At 25.6% G+C, this 16,640-nt stretch overlaps 1 protein-coding gene across 1 annotated transcript; it reads right to left on the reverse strand.

Annotated features, from left to right (window-relative positions):
- Positions 1 to 3,479: 3,479 nt before the first annotated feature.
- On the reverse strand, positions 3,480 to 8,546 carry LOC135924040 (uncharacterized). Its single transcript, XM_065459087.1, has 5 exons — positions 8,425 to 8,546; positions 6,771 to 6,988; positions 6,560 to 6,714; positions 5,850 to 5,947; positions 3,480 to 3,677 (listed from the first exon to the last, which is right to left on the reverse strand). The coding sequence occupies exons 1-5, from the start codon at positions 8,440 to 8,442 to the stop codon at positions 3,480 to 3,482; spliced, it is 687 nt and encodes a 228-aa protein (XP_065315159.1). The 5' UTR covers positions 8,443 to 8,546.
- Between the last annotated feature and the right edge of the window lie 8,094 nt (positions 8,547 to 16,640).

The following is a 16,640-nucleotide window of genomic DNA, read 5'->3' on the forward strand; positions in this document are numbered from 1 at the left end:
ATTTTCCTTCTTATCTAATCTTATATAATCGCTAAATCCAGTAATTATTGTTCCAATACTTTTCTCAGCAATCGTTGGCCCTCTTTTAAGTATTTTCTCCTGCCTTTCTTTAAGTTTATCAATTTCTCTAAATCATCTTCTTGTTCAATAACTTCATCGGAACTAATATCATCAGATAAAATTGGCGTTGTTAAGCTTTTAATTCGTCTCCATAAATTGACAAGATGTTTTTTCGCACAAATCTTATCATCATCACTAAGTAATACCTGTAATATTTAAGGATTTATATTGTTTGTATTTAAATATTTCATAAAATAACAATTTTAATATAAATCTAAAATAATTAATTTACTAAGCTTTTAATTAACCTTGTATCTTGGGCCCAGGTATATGGCAGCTAAGAGAATTTCGTTCTTTATAAACCTTTCTTCTCTGTTCTTAAGACAAGAATATAGTAATTGAGCAAAATGGTTTGGATTTTTTTCCAGTTCGATGCAGCATCTTAACCATGCTGCATAAAAATCTGTCAGTGTTAACTGTTCAGATTGGAATTGTTTGGTTGCGATTTTTAGCGGTTTTAAAATTTCAACAATCGTTATTATCTCTTTCCAATCTTCAGTCAATAAATAATCAGATTGCTCTGTAAAAAAATCTTCGATATTGGGTTTTAGTAAAATCAGCCTTTCTAACATATCATGGGTTGAATTCCATCTGTGGCAATCTAACACAGGCTTAGGGAGTTTCATATTTTTTAATAACTTTTGGTAAGTGGGATGTCTTAATTTTAAATTTAGGCTCCTAGCTTTTGCAATGGTTTCCACAATAGGTGATAATTTTATAGCATCTTGAAGTGCCAGCTGAAGTGTGTGCACACCGTACACTATAAATCGGATAGGATATAATAGTTGATAAAAAAGTATTTTGTATATCATCAATATCATATTTATATACATTTACATCCATATTTTCCTCATCTGCTGATTCACTCCTTATATCATAATCAGTTTCAGGTTGCAGGAGCTTTATAGCTCTTAAAAAATTACAACCATTATCAGAAGTAATTGTGTATATTTGTTGAATATTAATTTTATATTTTAGTAAAGTTTTTAATATATTCTCTTTTATATATTCTCCTGTACATCTCTCTTTCAGCTCTACAATTCCAAGAGTCCTCAAATTTATAATGGACTTTGATATAAATTGAATATTTACACCAAGAATTGACCTATCTAGTCGTTGAACTGCATCAACTTTTAAACTTATTAATTTTCCTTCTACCTCTCTTGATATTTTGTCTCTAATTGATTGGGCTGTTTTATTAATAGTTCTGGATAAATTTTCTTTGTTTATAACTAAATTGAGCCCAGATAGGAGTGGATTTATAATTCTTTGAAATCCCGAATCTTCAATAATTGATAAAGGCCGGCCATTTACAGTAACAAGTTCTAGTATAGAACTCATCAAATCATTAGATGATATATTTATACTTATATGCTATTTTGGAAAAAAGGTTTCTATATTAATTTTAGGTTTTTTTGCCAATAACAATTCCTGATATTTGGTTTTTTCATTGAAATAATTTAAATATTCATTGTTGTGATTTCTTTCCAGGTGTCTTTCGAAATTTGACAAGTGATTACCAGACATTTTTACTTTGCAATATGAACATATTGATTTTTTTTTCTATTTTATTAAGGGTAAAATGCTTATCAAATATGACTTTATCTTTAATCTTAAATCTATAAAAAGAGAACAATTTTTTTAAATAGCAATGATTTCACAATTAAAAAAGAGATATTTATAAATTTAATTTCATTTATAATATGCACTTCATTAATATCTTGTAAAAATTAAACTGAACCAAAAATAAATGATTAGCATATATAAATTTTAAAATCATTTTAATAAGTTCACAAAAACTGCCCTACATTTAACAATTTTTAAGTTAGATGTTTAGAATTTTTTAAATTAACAATATAAGATTTTAACATTAAAATTATAAAAAAGATAACATCCCCCTAATAAAAACAAAACCCAGTTTTTATTCTCCTTTCGTTTTTTTTTAAATACTAAGATTGGAATTCTATTAATTATAATTCATTTTCCTTAACACATTCACATATTAAATTAATAATGTTTTTTTTTGAAAAAAAACAATTAGTAGTATATAAAAACGAGAAAACAAATATAATTTTAAGATGACGAAAAGAGAATATATAAAACTTGATATCTTATAGAGTCTTTGAAATTATCGATGGAGAACATGAATTTGCATGCAGCAAAATGCGTCTTAGCCCTGTTAAATTTGATGGAAAATTGGATTTTATCGCCGGCATAGTAGGTTGGCCAATTGTCGAAGGAGTATTTTGAGTAGTTTAGATGGACAGGCGAATTTCTAGGAGAATATAAGAATGCAAAAATATTTAATCTATTATGGTGAAGTCTATATATACTATAAAGAGATACATAGAATTATAATTTTCGATATAGAGCGACAGTGGTGATCATTTTATGTACACACCATAATTATATTGCAACGCTAGCTTTTCAAGCTTGAGAAGCATATTTAATTTTTTTTGTTAAATTAACCCAAAAAAACATATTTGCTAATGCTTACTAAATATTTAGCCAGTACTCTAGAATCCATTTGTGACCCCCCCCCCCCACCCTTGTAATGTTTTTTTATTTAAATAAAATCGAATTATTTTAAAAAATATAGTTAGCTATCTGCAACAAAAAAAGGATTTAAATGCCAAAGTCGCATTCCGCAAGTGTTGTTAAACTGCGGATTCCCGATTTTTAGGAACGGCTAACTCAAGATTTTTATTCATAGCAAATTATCCAAGTTTAGATATTTTGCCCACATATGGCAAAAATTATGGCGAAATTTCGAGATTTAGGTAATAATATTTTCGCTAAAATTTTGATTTAGCTCTTTTTCAAAAGAACACTATAAAGAGCCCTAAGTATTGCCCTATCTTAACTGAGATTTAATTATTGAAGCAAAATAGACTTAATCATTTGAGATTAATTAGTTCTTTATGAATAAAAAAAATATTTATTTACTATATAGTAAATAAATCTATGTATCAGATCTGCTTTGTAGTAATTATTGGGAAAATTCGGATCTGATCTAAAAAAATTGTAAATTAGCACAGCCCTAAAATTAATTAAAATGAAAAATATTAATCAACTTTTTTTTAAATGCACCAATATTATATTCAATTTTAATAGAAATAGAAGTTTTCATAGATAACTAAAAAATGTTCGAGGTATCTGTTAAATTACGAACTTTGTTAACATAATTCTTCTATATTTTACACATAAAAATACACATCAACAAAAGCTGAAGACAAAGCTTCCTCAAACATGTATCATTTCTCTCCCATAATCCTCCACTAACATAAACTAACTTAAAAAGATCTCTCTTGATTTATATATATAAATATATAACAAAAATACAAGACTACAACAGTATCCTAGAGTACTTTAGTGATAAATTTATAATGTAATATATAAAACTCTATGTTTAGTACTCCCAGAACATCACCAGTACCGTAACGACAACAATGTTTTAGAATGTGAGGAGATTTTATGATGCCTGATTTAGTTTCGCCATCATGGAAATTCAAAGGATCATACGGGTAGAGATCTCTTAAATCTGCCATGGAATTACTTTTGTTATTTATTTTATAGAATTAAAAATATAAACCATTTTATAAATGATTTGGCAAGATAAAAAGTTTCTGATAAGGAACAATTATAAAAATTTGGATATAGCATTAAAAATATAAAGGTTGGTTAGACCTTAGATATATTTTCTCAAAAGAAGAATAACCATTACCCTGCTTAGCTACTTAGAAACGAAAAAAGCCAGAGACTCCTAAAAAATGAACTGTGGATTAGAACAAACTTATATTAGCCTAAAACTGCTTTTTTATCGGTGTGATAGTCCTATTCGAAAATGAGTGGAATAATAAATTATCGGTATTCAATTCTTTTAAACAAATTGAATAATTTAATATATTCTTAATTATACGAAAATCTCAAAAGGAATAACAATTTTACACTTTTAAAGAATAGTAAAATAACAGATTCGCTAAAAATAAATCAAATTCAAATAATATTTTTTATCCATATTCATATCCATTTTTTACTGTGGTATAATAACAAGGAGGCCATTAAAATTACGAAATATGGTTACTTCGAATTAGATTTTCATTTCCTCAATAAAGGTAACGATTATAAATTATAAAATATTTAATTATCCACCAAATTCTGACCTGACAGTAAATTTCAAGGTGGTGGCAAATTTTAGTGATCAAATTTTAAATCTTTAAGTAGTCTATGTTAATACAAATTTATTGAGGTATGATATGTGAATTTTAAGTGACCAAAAATTAAATCCTATGAGACCTGTTTTAAAAAAATTAGGTCATCTAAAGTTCTTCACAGGCAAACTGTCAATACAGAGATTTAACATACTCCCTCCCTAAAAAAAATGCCAGTCATTATCAAAGTCTCAATCAACGATGGGAGGGAAAAAAATATCCACCTAATATCAATCTGCAACGCCAAACAGTATTGATTCTACCTTATAATTAATTCAATAATTACGAAACATCATTAGTTAAAAAGAACTCGGAAATTGGTTTCCGGAAATTTGATAGAGATGACCACTTAGATTCTACCGATTTTGCGAAAAAGTGTAATAACTTAGACAACCCTCAATCAAACTTAACACTGCTCAATCTAGTTGATTCTGTGTAATTTTCATAATTTGAATGTTATACAGTATTGTGTATGAATAACACGATACAAGGTTTTTAATGAGAGCTTCATTTCCGACAAATAGGCACCACAAATATATTATTGAAGATTTAAGATCTATGTTAAATCGATAGAGCATTCTGTCTAGATTAGAGTCCCTAGACCCAAAGCTTATTTAGACCCGACTTAGTATTTAAATGGTCAAATTCCATTTAACGAAAAGTTTTTTCGATAAACGATGAGCTTTAAACAATAACTAATTTTTAATTCAGATGTCTAGAAGATTACTTGGAATAAGTCACCCCTCATTCATAGTCAGCGCGAATTAACGCCGAACTTTACGAATTACGCTGTATTTTTGTATTCTCAGTAGCGAATTTTCGTCAACTGTGAATGTATGGTAAAACTTTTCAAGTCATCAGAAATAAGCCGGAAAAATAAAACAAAAAATTATTTTCGTTCCATTATTTGTTTCAAATTTGATTTTTTTAAAAAATGGACAGAAATTGGAGTCTAATCTATATTCAAAAATGACTCCATTTGTTTTGGGGCCATACTCTGAGAGAAGATATCGAAGCTGCTTTCCTACACTTACACATATGAGATGATAATCCTTAATTCCCGAAAATTACGATAGTGGCGCAGATAAATTAAATTTCAATCAGAGATCTGCAAATTTTTTTAAAAAAATTGCCGGACCGGTCTTGAAAAAGAAGGTCTGATGCAGAAATCTCCACGACTATTCTGACTAAAGAAATATACGACGGGTCGAATTCGTTTAAAAAACTATATTAGAGGCATGCATTCATTATTCGAAGTAGTGTTGTTAAGTCGCTTAATTTGAACCGATTTTTAAAAAGGGCTAACTCAATATATTATCTAGAAAAAAATGTGAGGCAAGCCTTGAAGATATTGCTAATAGATGTTCAAACCTTTGTGCCAATCTATGAGCACAAGGCTTGGGTTATATTTTATCCAGATAACACATTGAGTTAGCCGTTTTTTTTTAAATGGGCCCGTCAACAACACTAATTTAGAGCGAACTATATATTTTTGTAGGTGTATTTCAAATTACTTACATACGTAGTTATTCGAGCTTTATCGATTATTTTAGGCAAAATTGTGTAAAGTGGAATATTTGCACTTATTTTCGATTCTAACACGATTTGGGATGGTGCTATATATAATATGTTGTTTTTTTTAAAAAAAAAAATTTGTTTTGAATTACTAACCTTTATATTTTCGTGGTGAATTTCATTTTTTTCATTAAAAATATAAATTTAACTGAATTTTTAATCCTATATAAAAAAAAATCCCTACCACCATAATAACCTGGAATTTATATAAATATTCTAACTAAAGTCTCAGTGTTAATGTCAAATTTAATCGATAGTCAGTATTGTAATATCAAACTTCGGTAGGGAGATAGTTTGATGGGTTGTTCAATTTTTTTGTTATTTTTTGCATATTAAATCCTTAAATGAAGGCTTTTTGTTAAAATTTAAAAATCTGATTTTGACGAAAATGCATTTCAATATGTGTTAGAATACCCAACCTATAAATTTCAAACAAATTTACAACAAACATTTGAAAAACTCATATTTATTTTATTAGTGTTTTAAAAAAGGGGGAAGGGGGTATGAAACTGAACCATAGAAATTGTAAGGAGGGGATAGTTATGATGTCGTTACATTGAATATAATTGAGATGGGGAAATGGAGGGGGGGGGGGTAGTTTTGATTTGGATTTTCCTATATTTTCTATAAATAAGATATTTTAAAAAATTAACTTAAAGTGGAAGAGGTGAGAATTTTCAAAGGGCTAAACATCGAAAGCATGACATCAGGTAGAATTATTAGATACATTTTATAATTTATATCTTCCTCAAGGTATGTTTCGATTTCTTTGATAACGTTCCATGTTTCAAAAGAGTAAACAAATGATCTAATCATAATTATTAAATTATATTTTAAAAAAATATTAATTTTTTTTAAAATTACATGGCTGGGTCGTAAATTTTGAATTTCGACTTTGATATGGCATAATCTTGAAGCCTAGAAATGAAGGCTAAACCTTCGGATTTATAGTTCTGGGACATGATGACAAACCAAAATCTCAACTCGTTATGGCTGGGAAGAGGAGAAGCTAGATATATTGCTTCTATATACTTGGCCTCCTTTTCATCTTTTGAGTCCTTATAAATGGTAAATTTTTCCCTCTATTTTTTTGAAAAAATAAATTATAAATGCGTGATGTTATAATATAGTGAAACGATAGAGGAATTATCCTTTTTTCTAGATTTAAACCACTAGTTGGTTTATAAAATTGTTACATTTTTTGGAACGTGACACAGACTATAGTCTTGTAGAGTCAGCGAGCCCGGCGGTGGTCTGAGACCAAAAATATACAAATGTATATTTTCTTCATTTTCTCCCCCCCCCCCTATCTTGTCTGATTGAATATCACAATAATGATCTTCTTCCTTCTTTCCTTCCTTCCTTCCTTTTTTCTAATGAGAAACCTTTACAAAAAAAAAGAATTCAAGAGGTGAAACATATTTATTTTTCTTCATATTAATTTTGTAATAAATAGACTATAAAATAGATAAAAATTCATGATAAGTAGCGGTCCGGTTATATCGATCTAGATCGAACCGTGCGGTTTGGTTTTTAGAATCGGTTTTATAAAAGGTTCGCTCGTCGGGACTGCGACAATTTTTTTAAAATCATTTTTACAAATAACAAATTAAAATATAAAAAAATTCAATTATTTTCAATTCTTAGCTAGGGTTTGAGAAATATAAATTATATTAGACATCAATCCAACTCACTTGCGTATCTAGGATTTTTCTATAAAAGGAGGGGGGAAATGCTAGGTAAATTTATTCCCCATAAATTATGCTGGAGATCTTTAAGTTCACTTATTATAGGCCTTTGGCTATTTAAAAATAATTTTGGGTTTTCACTTTTTTTTCTAAAAATTTTTAATTTTAGTGCTTTTATTTTAAAGTTATTAATTTTTTTATTCAAATTCTTATAATGATATATTGTATACATTTCTTAGAGAGAATGGGAGGTGAGAGGGGGTGTGATATGTTTATTAGCTTAAAATAATACGGGAACAGGCAAATTTGCTGGGTGGTGATTTCCCCCTTTCCACCCATTGGTTACACGCTTCATGCAACTACGTTTTGGTGAAATCTAATAGATACTTAGGGCTGCTTCGCTACCGGTCTACATGGTTCAGGTTAAGACCTAATACTAAGCTCGTGGATCGTGTAAGCGGTTAACTTAGGACCTCGCAGCAAATATAAGGATTAGTTTTTATTTAAAACGAGAAGAAATAGTTATTTTATTAGGTAACCAAACCCACTTAACGGTAAAATCGAATAAATAAATTATATCTTTAAAAAAACTTTTTAAAAAACGAAAGTTTAATCATCACTTTCAAATTGGAAAAATTTATAATATAATATATGATGCCCACATAAAAAAAAATTAACTACTTTTACGAGTAAATAGTTAAAGAAAGTTATTTTTTGTCCTGTCTTTTTATTAAATCATATTTATTTTTCAATAAATGCTTGGAAAATTGTTGTCGTACATATTTAATCATAGATAAAAATCACATTTTTAAAAAAATAAAAAAAATTACCTTATTTTTGGCCATCATGAATTTATCTCTAGTTTGATTTTAGCTTCCTAAATTATACAAGAATTATTCAAAAATTGGAGTTCGATATTGGGGAATTATTCCTAACTTGGTATATATCTGCTAAATCTAATTTAAAAAATTGAATGAATGATATATAAGATTTCTGATTTCACACTCAAAAATAATTATTTTTTTAACACTTTTTTTAAAAAAAAAGAATAATTTTTTGGCAATATTTTCTTACATTTTTTTTATTACCATTAAATAATTTTGTCCGAGACCACCATAGTTAATAATTAATTGTTGTTTTTTTTTTGAAAATTATAATTAATCATTAATTTCTTTATCTTTTTACAGGCTTTAATAAGGGTTAGTAATTCTATTCGAAATGTTTTTCAAAACTTTCAATTTTTAAAATTTTAACGAAATTTTTTAAAATTTTTATAGAAATTATATTTTGGACATGTTTACATATTTATTATTTATATTATTTTTTATTCTTATAAAATTTCAATTGCGATGATATCCTGGACTTCTTGATTTGAGACGATTTTTAAAAACAGCTGACTCAATATTTTAGCCAGAAAAATATTACCAAAAGCCATGAGATTTCGCCCAATAGATGTTCAAATCTTTGTGCCAACTATGAGCAAAATCTTCAGGCTTTCCTAATATTTTTCTGGATATATTATTGAGTTAGCCGTTTTTAATAGGTTCAAATTGAGCAGTTCAACAACACTATCTCTGATTGATCCTAATAAATTTTATTTTTAAGTAAGAACTAAGAATAGGATAGTGAAAGTGTATTTTTTTAAGTTGAGTTACAAATTTTTTTTTTGGCAGCATTGAAAAATATAATCTGCATAATCACAAGTGTGGATGAACCTTTGTATAATTCGAATCCCGGACAAAATAAATCACTGTACAAAAATACCCCCGGATAAAGATACCCAATTTAATTAAGAAGGGGTAATTTTTTAAAAATTATGATATTCTACACTTATAAATTTATTATAATCTTATAGAAATCTTAGCCTTAACCTATTAAAATGATCAAATTTTTAGACCTGACCTAGGGATGGGAAAACAATAAAAAAATTTTTAAAAAAATGTTTTTTTTTCAAACAACCAAAAATACGAAAAAAATAACGAAATTTTTTTTTTCTCTTTCAGTATCAAATCTTAGTTATGGGAAATAAGGTATTGAAATAAGGCATTTTAACCTTTTCTGCTGCTCTTCTCATAATTTTTTCTTACTCCATAAATATTTTTAACTGAAAAAAGGATGTCTAAACCATCTATAATAGCTAAATAAAACCATATGCCCTGCGATAATTCCACTCGTATTTCCTCTTATATCCTTTCCACTCTAATTTCTATTTTAATGATGATCTTGCATCATCTTCCACTCCGTGGCAGCAGTGTCTCCTATCATGATTGGATAATGAGTCGGCCCGAGACACATCAGCATTTTAGGATTAACGTTAACCAATCAGTTCACCTCTGGAACGATCATTACAAATATAATCCGTAAAGGGTAAATTTACAAGCAGAAAAATAATATATGGCCATTGCCGTGAGAAATTCCTTAACAAATTTGTAATTAGTCCACTTACCATATAACCATAGAGGGTAATGAGTTGGAATTTATATGATGATTCTAATTCTGTTAGATAAGATACTAAAAACAAGACTATATCTAAGTATATTTGACATTTGAGAAATATGTCCCATATTTTACATAAAATTAGAAAGAGAACAATTTCTAAAGATGAAAAAGTTATAGATATTTGAACCTTTTTTTACTTGATCTGTCGTATAACCCGGGAACTTGTGGTAAAAGTTTCGTAAAATAAAATACCGCGATAATTAGCTCTATTCGCTCTAAAGAGTTTGCGATTTGTGGAAACTAAAACTTTGATATTATTTTTATCATAAAAGTATCGCGCAAAAAAATTCGCGATGAACTATGTTATCATTGGCTTCTAAATTTTGAACGATAGCCTATATTTCTAAAAAAAATAAATATGGGAAAAGAGTTTTACTGTAAATGTTTTATTCATTTGATATATATATTTGGGCATGTTATTATTTCTTTTTCTGGTTATCTTTATTCACATAAAATTCTTATTATGGTGTCTTTATTTTTTTTTATTTAAAACGTGCTGTCCTTTTAGGAATATCAAAACAATTGCATAACCATATTAACAAAAATAGCTATACATCGATATGTGTATAAAAAAGTTAATAACCATTCTGATGCTCTTTATTTGTTTTAGGAAAGAAAATATGTGGCTTTAAATATGTGAAAATATCAATTAGTATAAATTTATTTTGTGTATTATTGAATATCATCATTGAAAAATGTATATTTGTATTTGTATTTGTATTTTAATTTTATTATTTATTTTTTTGTACAAAAATTTAATTTATATAAATGTTTATTAGATTGCAATAAAGAATAACATGAAGTCCAAGTTATACAAGTTAATTAAATTGTTTTAATATATATATAATAGCTTTATTTAATTAATTACAAGGTTGAGAAATAGAACAGTATCTTGTTTTTCTTTAATAAAATCCTCAAAATATGAGATAATATGAATAAGAATGCGAATTTTTATGAATATAGTAAGTAATCGCAATATTATTTTCTAATAGTATAATTCTTTTCAAAAAAAGGTTTAAAGAATATTATAAATGTATCCACTAGATGGCGTCATATATTATAATTTTTAAAATTATTATTCTATATTATGCTATAGATATGTATGTTCTGCATGACTTGAAAAAATTTTTTGTTTCATCTTGAAAGATTTAATTATATATTAAAAATCTTTTAAAAAATATTTGAAATTTTAAGATAAATTTGATAGAAAATTTTTCTTCTTTAACTAAAAATCGCAAGAACTCTACATGCAAATTAGTACATTTTTTCATTTGAAACAATTTCTAAAGATGAAAGTTATAAATATTAGCCTTTTTTTACCTGCCTTATCGTATAAATTTGCTGTGATTTTGTCATGAAAGTATTGCGTAAAAAAACGTGATGAACTTGATATCATTCGCTTCTATAATCTTGAACGATATACGATATTTGATATTTAAAAAAAATACGGGGAAAGAATATCACTGTAAAAGTTTTATTGCATTCATGACAAGTTTTTATATTTATTTCTGGCTATTTTATTTTACATGGAAACTTTCTTATTATGATGTCTTTATTTTTTTAAACATACTATCCTTTTAAATTATCTTAATAACTGCATAATTTTATTAATAAAAATAGCTATAAAACATATTAAAGTGATTACTTCATGAAGCAAAATAGAGTTCACTTTACAATGATACACAGGTTTTGAACTGAACCGCGAAACCGGAACGAACCGTTACAATTTTCAGAACCTTAAACCGAACATTTACAATTTTCTGAACCATATCCGAACCATTGTAAAGATATATAAAAGGAGTTAACCGAACTGCTATAAATATTTTTGTAGAGGTTCATAACGGTTTTATAAATGATTAATTTTAAATTATTGACTTAAATTTGAAATTTAAATATTCTTTGAGGGAAATTTAAATTCGAGATTTTCTTTCAAATTAAATTTTTTTTATACAATTAAAACGACTTTATCTTCATATCAATTAATACCTACCAAGATTATTGTTTTTACTTTATAAACTCAATTTATTAGCCAAATTGTGATTAATTAGATAGAAATAATCTTAAAACAGTTATTACACTAAACTATTTTTGGCTAAATCAACAAGTTAATTCTTATATATATTATTTATTAATTAGTTTTTACAATAATACTTGCTTTTAAAAACATATAATTTCAATATTCTTATAAATGTTTTTTAAATGCTGAAATAATGAAATATCTTACTATAAATCTTCAATTTAGATAAGTTAACTAACATTACATTAAAATATATTTGTACTTTTATTTTATTTATGTCTTTTATATTAAAGGGACTTACATTGCTTGTTAAAAATAATAGCAAATTAAACAATTGTTAAATGTTAAATAAAATAGCATAATTTAACCTATTGACAAAACATTGTGTTATTTTATGATTTGTTAATTTTATTTATATATATATTTTTTTTTAGAAACATGAGATAATATGAATAAGCAATGAAAACGAAAGAGATTTTAATCCATCGATATCTGTTATATACTAGATATATAAATAAAATATTGTTTAATTATATATTTGGTCATTAAATAGTATTATAAGAAAAATTTTATTTCGTACATTCGCGTAATTAATTAATGTACTCAATTTAATTTGCACATTAGAAAAGATAGTTATTTCCTATACTTTCAAAACTCTTTAACTAAATATCTAGAAGATATATATTTTTTTGTAAATAGAATTTTTTGACTTGAAAATAAAAAAAAATTAACTCAAATTAACAATATCAATTTCTAATAATATAAAAAAATGTTTTCAAAAAAGATTTTGTTATTTTTTATAATTACGCGGTAATTTGAATATTTGAACTAGAATTATGTTGTTAAATAATTATTTTCGTTTTAAATATTGTTAATCGAGTTTTCGACGATTGTTATTTAATATTTAGACATATTTGAATATTTAAGTTTTTGGAATATATTATTATATATGATGAACTTTAATTTACTTTCAATTTTTTTTTTGCATGTTAAAAATTTATATAAATACACAAAAATTTTTAAATAAAGTAGTGTTTTTTGATTTGGAAAATTTTGAGTGTAAATTATTGAAATCTCTCGTGAATAAAATCTTTTTGGTGTAAAAGTTGAAATCTCTCGTGAAAGTCATATAATAAGCTCGGTAATTTGCCTTAGTTAGTCTCACTTAAATCCTTCGATTAATATATTACAATTATACGGAATTGCAACAGATTTCAAAAATGTTTTCAAAATGTTTTTAAAAAAGGTTTGAAAAATTTTAGAAAATGAATTCACTAGATGGCGTCATATATATTCAATGTTTAAATATATGAATTTCTATAATCATTTTATAATATTGATATAGAGATATTAGTCATCCAGCATGACTTGATATTTTTTTTTTAAACTTATGAGAGTATAAGTTCACTAGAATTTTCAGATATTCACAAACTACTAAAAATCAACTAAGATATAAAAAATATGGTGTATTTATAGAAAAATGTTTCATCTTGAAACATTTTTTATGCGCAGAAATGACAAAAGATTTAATTATATATAAAAGTTCTTTTGTAAAATTTGATCTAAAACCTATCTTCTTTAATATATTTTAGATAAGTTTCATATTATTTTTCAACCAAGATATACAATTATACTTTCTGGATATTATTATATTTAAAATTAACCCCCTGTCAAAAACTCTAAGCCCCTGTTCGCCTTCATTGAAATCATGATATATACAAAAACAATGTTAATAAATTTTTATTTTAACTTATTTTCTTAAAAATAAAGTTTAAAAATAATAATTATGACTTCTCTATTTCATCTTCATTAAAATCATAATATAACATATTTATATTTATAATATATATTTCGCCAATTAGATTAAAATAATCGGATCTAATAATACATAATCAAGAAATATTTTTAATGAATAATTTAAAAATAATATAAATTAGGAGAATCCCATATTTTATTTTTCGCTTTATATATTCCAGAGACCTACAGAGGGATTATTTGCCCGGCCTGGATTTTTTAAATATATTCTTAATTTTTGTAGCTAATAATGGCGATTTAAAATATACGGCCCGGCCCTGCCAGGTTTTTTTAAAAAATATATATATAACCCTGTACGTGTATCTTGGTCGGGCATACAGGTCTCACATATATTTTAAAATAGAAATTTAAAATAGAAATGGTGGTGAATTTATTACTGGGAAATTTTTTCTGCGATAATTTTTTTCGGAAGTATTTTCCTGGGATTTTTTTTTATCCGTTGAATTATTTTCCAGGGTAATTTTTTCCCAGGGGATTTATTTTCGTGGAATCTTTTAAAATTAAAAACATTTTTAAAAAAAAACTGGTATGGCCGAATCTATGTCATATTAAGAAGACATTCATTAAACGCATAAATCAATGAAAAACAGCTGAGAACGCCATTTTGGATAGCATGGCATACATATACATATAATATTTAAAATATTAATTTAAAGTGAAGTAAAATAATCAGGGTTGTGCATTTGATAAGTCAAATATGGACAAATCCAAATAAATGTTTTTCTTGACAATACTAACTTTAATTTAATCTATTTTACAATAATTATTAATTGTTTAAAATTCAGAAATTCTATGTTCTACAAGATATGATGTTATATCATTTATTATGTATGCAAAATTTTTATAAAAAAGAAAATTCAAAATATGAAAATACATAATAAATTTTAAAAGATAATTTATAATAAATAATAATAAAATCTCTAGGAAGCAAAAATTAGGGTCTACAATAAACATTTTAATTTTCCATCTAAAACAAATATAAGTATATTATAGCCCTTAAGTAATCTGGGAAAATATAAAAAATTTAGAATTCGTATAAAATGCAAGATTCAACAAAAATATTTTATTCTTCCACGAGTAAAACAAATTCGATCATGAGGCTATAATAATTTCCAGGTGTCATAACTTAAAACTAACAGACATGCCTTGGTTATAGAAACTGTTAATGATGCCCTGTCATAAACAATATAAATATTAATTATTCAAAATAATAAAAATTTTAATATTCAAAATATTTAAAGTGATCTTTTTAAATATTTAAAAAATAATAATATTTAAACATCTCTCTTCTTTTTTGTTACTCATATTTTTTAATTCTGTTTGGATTGATTTGTATTGTCTTGTTTATTTTTTTTCATTGTCCTAATAGGTTTGATCTTATATAAACTTGTTATCTTTATCGCATTTTGTTGTCTCATTTATGTTCTCAAATTGTTATCAATTATCGTTCCTTTAATTTAGCTTGCTTGTCGTTCTCGAAGTTATAATTATGGTTAATACTCTATCATTTTTATTAATGTATCAAGAAAAGAATAATTGAAATAAGAACCGGAATAATTGATATAAAATAAATTGAATGTTCGAATATTAGATTAAATAAATTGAATTGGAATATATATCGTAAATATTAAATTATTGAATAAATTACAGATATCCAAATAAGAATGATAAATCAATATGAATGACATATATGAGTTTTATATATTTTTTGGTGTTTTATTAATTAAATTTTTCTTATAAATTTGGCGTTTTATGTTATGTAATCTTTTAAGTATGTCGGTTTTTGTTTTATTCTAAAAGGTCTGGAAATTGGTGTTATAATATTTTTTTCTACAACATTTTTATTTGTGGTACCTCTTTCCTCTTTAAAATAAATCTTAGTTATTGTTATTTTTTTTTAAATATTGTTATTTTAAGTAATGATTTTCGTGTATTATTTCTAAATGTTATCTTATTAAGCCTCTATCTGTTTTAATTTGAAATATTAAATTACTCTCTTTTCATAACTCATTTATTCCATTTATCTTCTTGTATTTTGTATCTATCAAATCTCCCTTAATATTTTCACAGCTCAATTTTGTGATAAAGTGAAATTATTTATATCTACAATTTTGTCTAAAGATTTTAATAAATCCCATCGAGCTCTTATATTGTGATTAAACATTCGTTTATTAGTTGTAATTCCTGTTATAGCGTCAGGTGCATTTCTATAATTAAATAAGAATTTTTCAAGTGCAATATACGAAATCTATATTCTTATTTTCCAAATTTTTTTCTTATGTGCATTTTGAATGGTTTCACCATTCTTTCATGTCTGTTGATAATAAACCGACGTTAACATATGTTAAATATCATGATCCTTAGAAAAATCAGATAGATGACCTGTAAAATTTGAATTATTATCAATAACTATCTAATTGTCCAATTATAAAAATTTTCGTCAATATATCTTAACTCTATAAATGAGACTCTCGAAGTTATTCCACTTAACATCCGAACATAAAGATTTATTTTAAAAAATTAAAACGTGTATGTATGGCGCACATTTTTACATGATGCCCAAAAACCGCTTTTCTTTATTACCCCAGAGTCGAAAAAAAATTAGAATATAAAAATATATAATAAAATTAAAGTAAAATATATAATAAAATTAAAGTAAAATATATAATAAAATTAAAGTAAAATATATAAAAAGGTAATTTAATAGATGTCAAA

Source organism: Gordionus sp. m RMFG-2023, chromosome 2, assembly GCF_954871325.1.
Source record: "Gordionus sp. m RMFG-2023 chromosome 2, tfGorSpeb1-WG-v2, whole genome shotgun sequence".
Classification (NCBI taxonomy): Eukaryota; Metazoa; Nematomorpha; class Gordioida; order Chordodea; family Parachordodidae; genus Gordionus; species Gordionus sp. m RMFG-2023.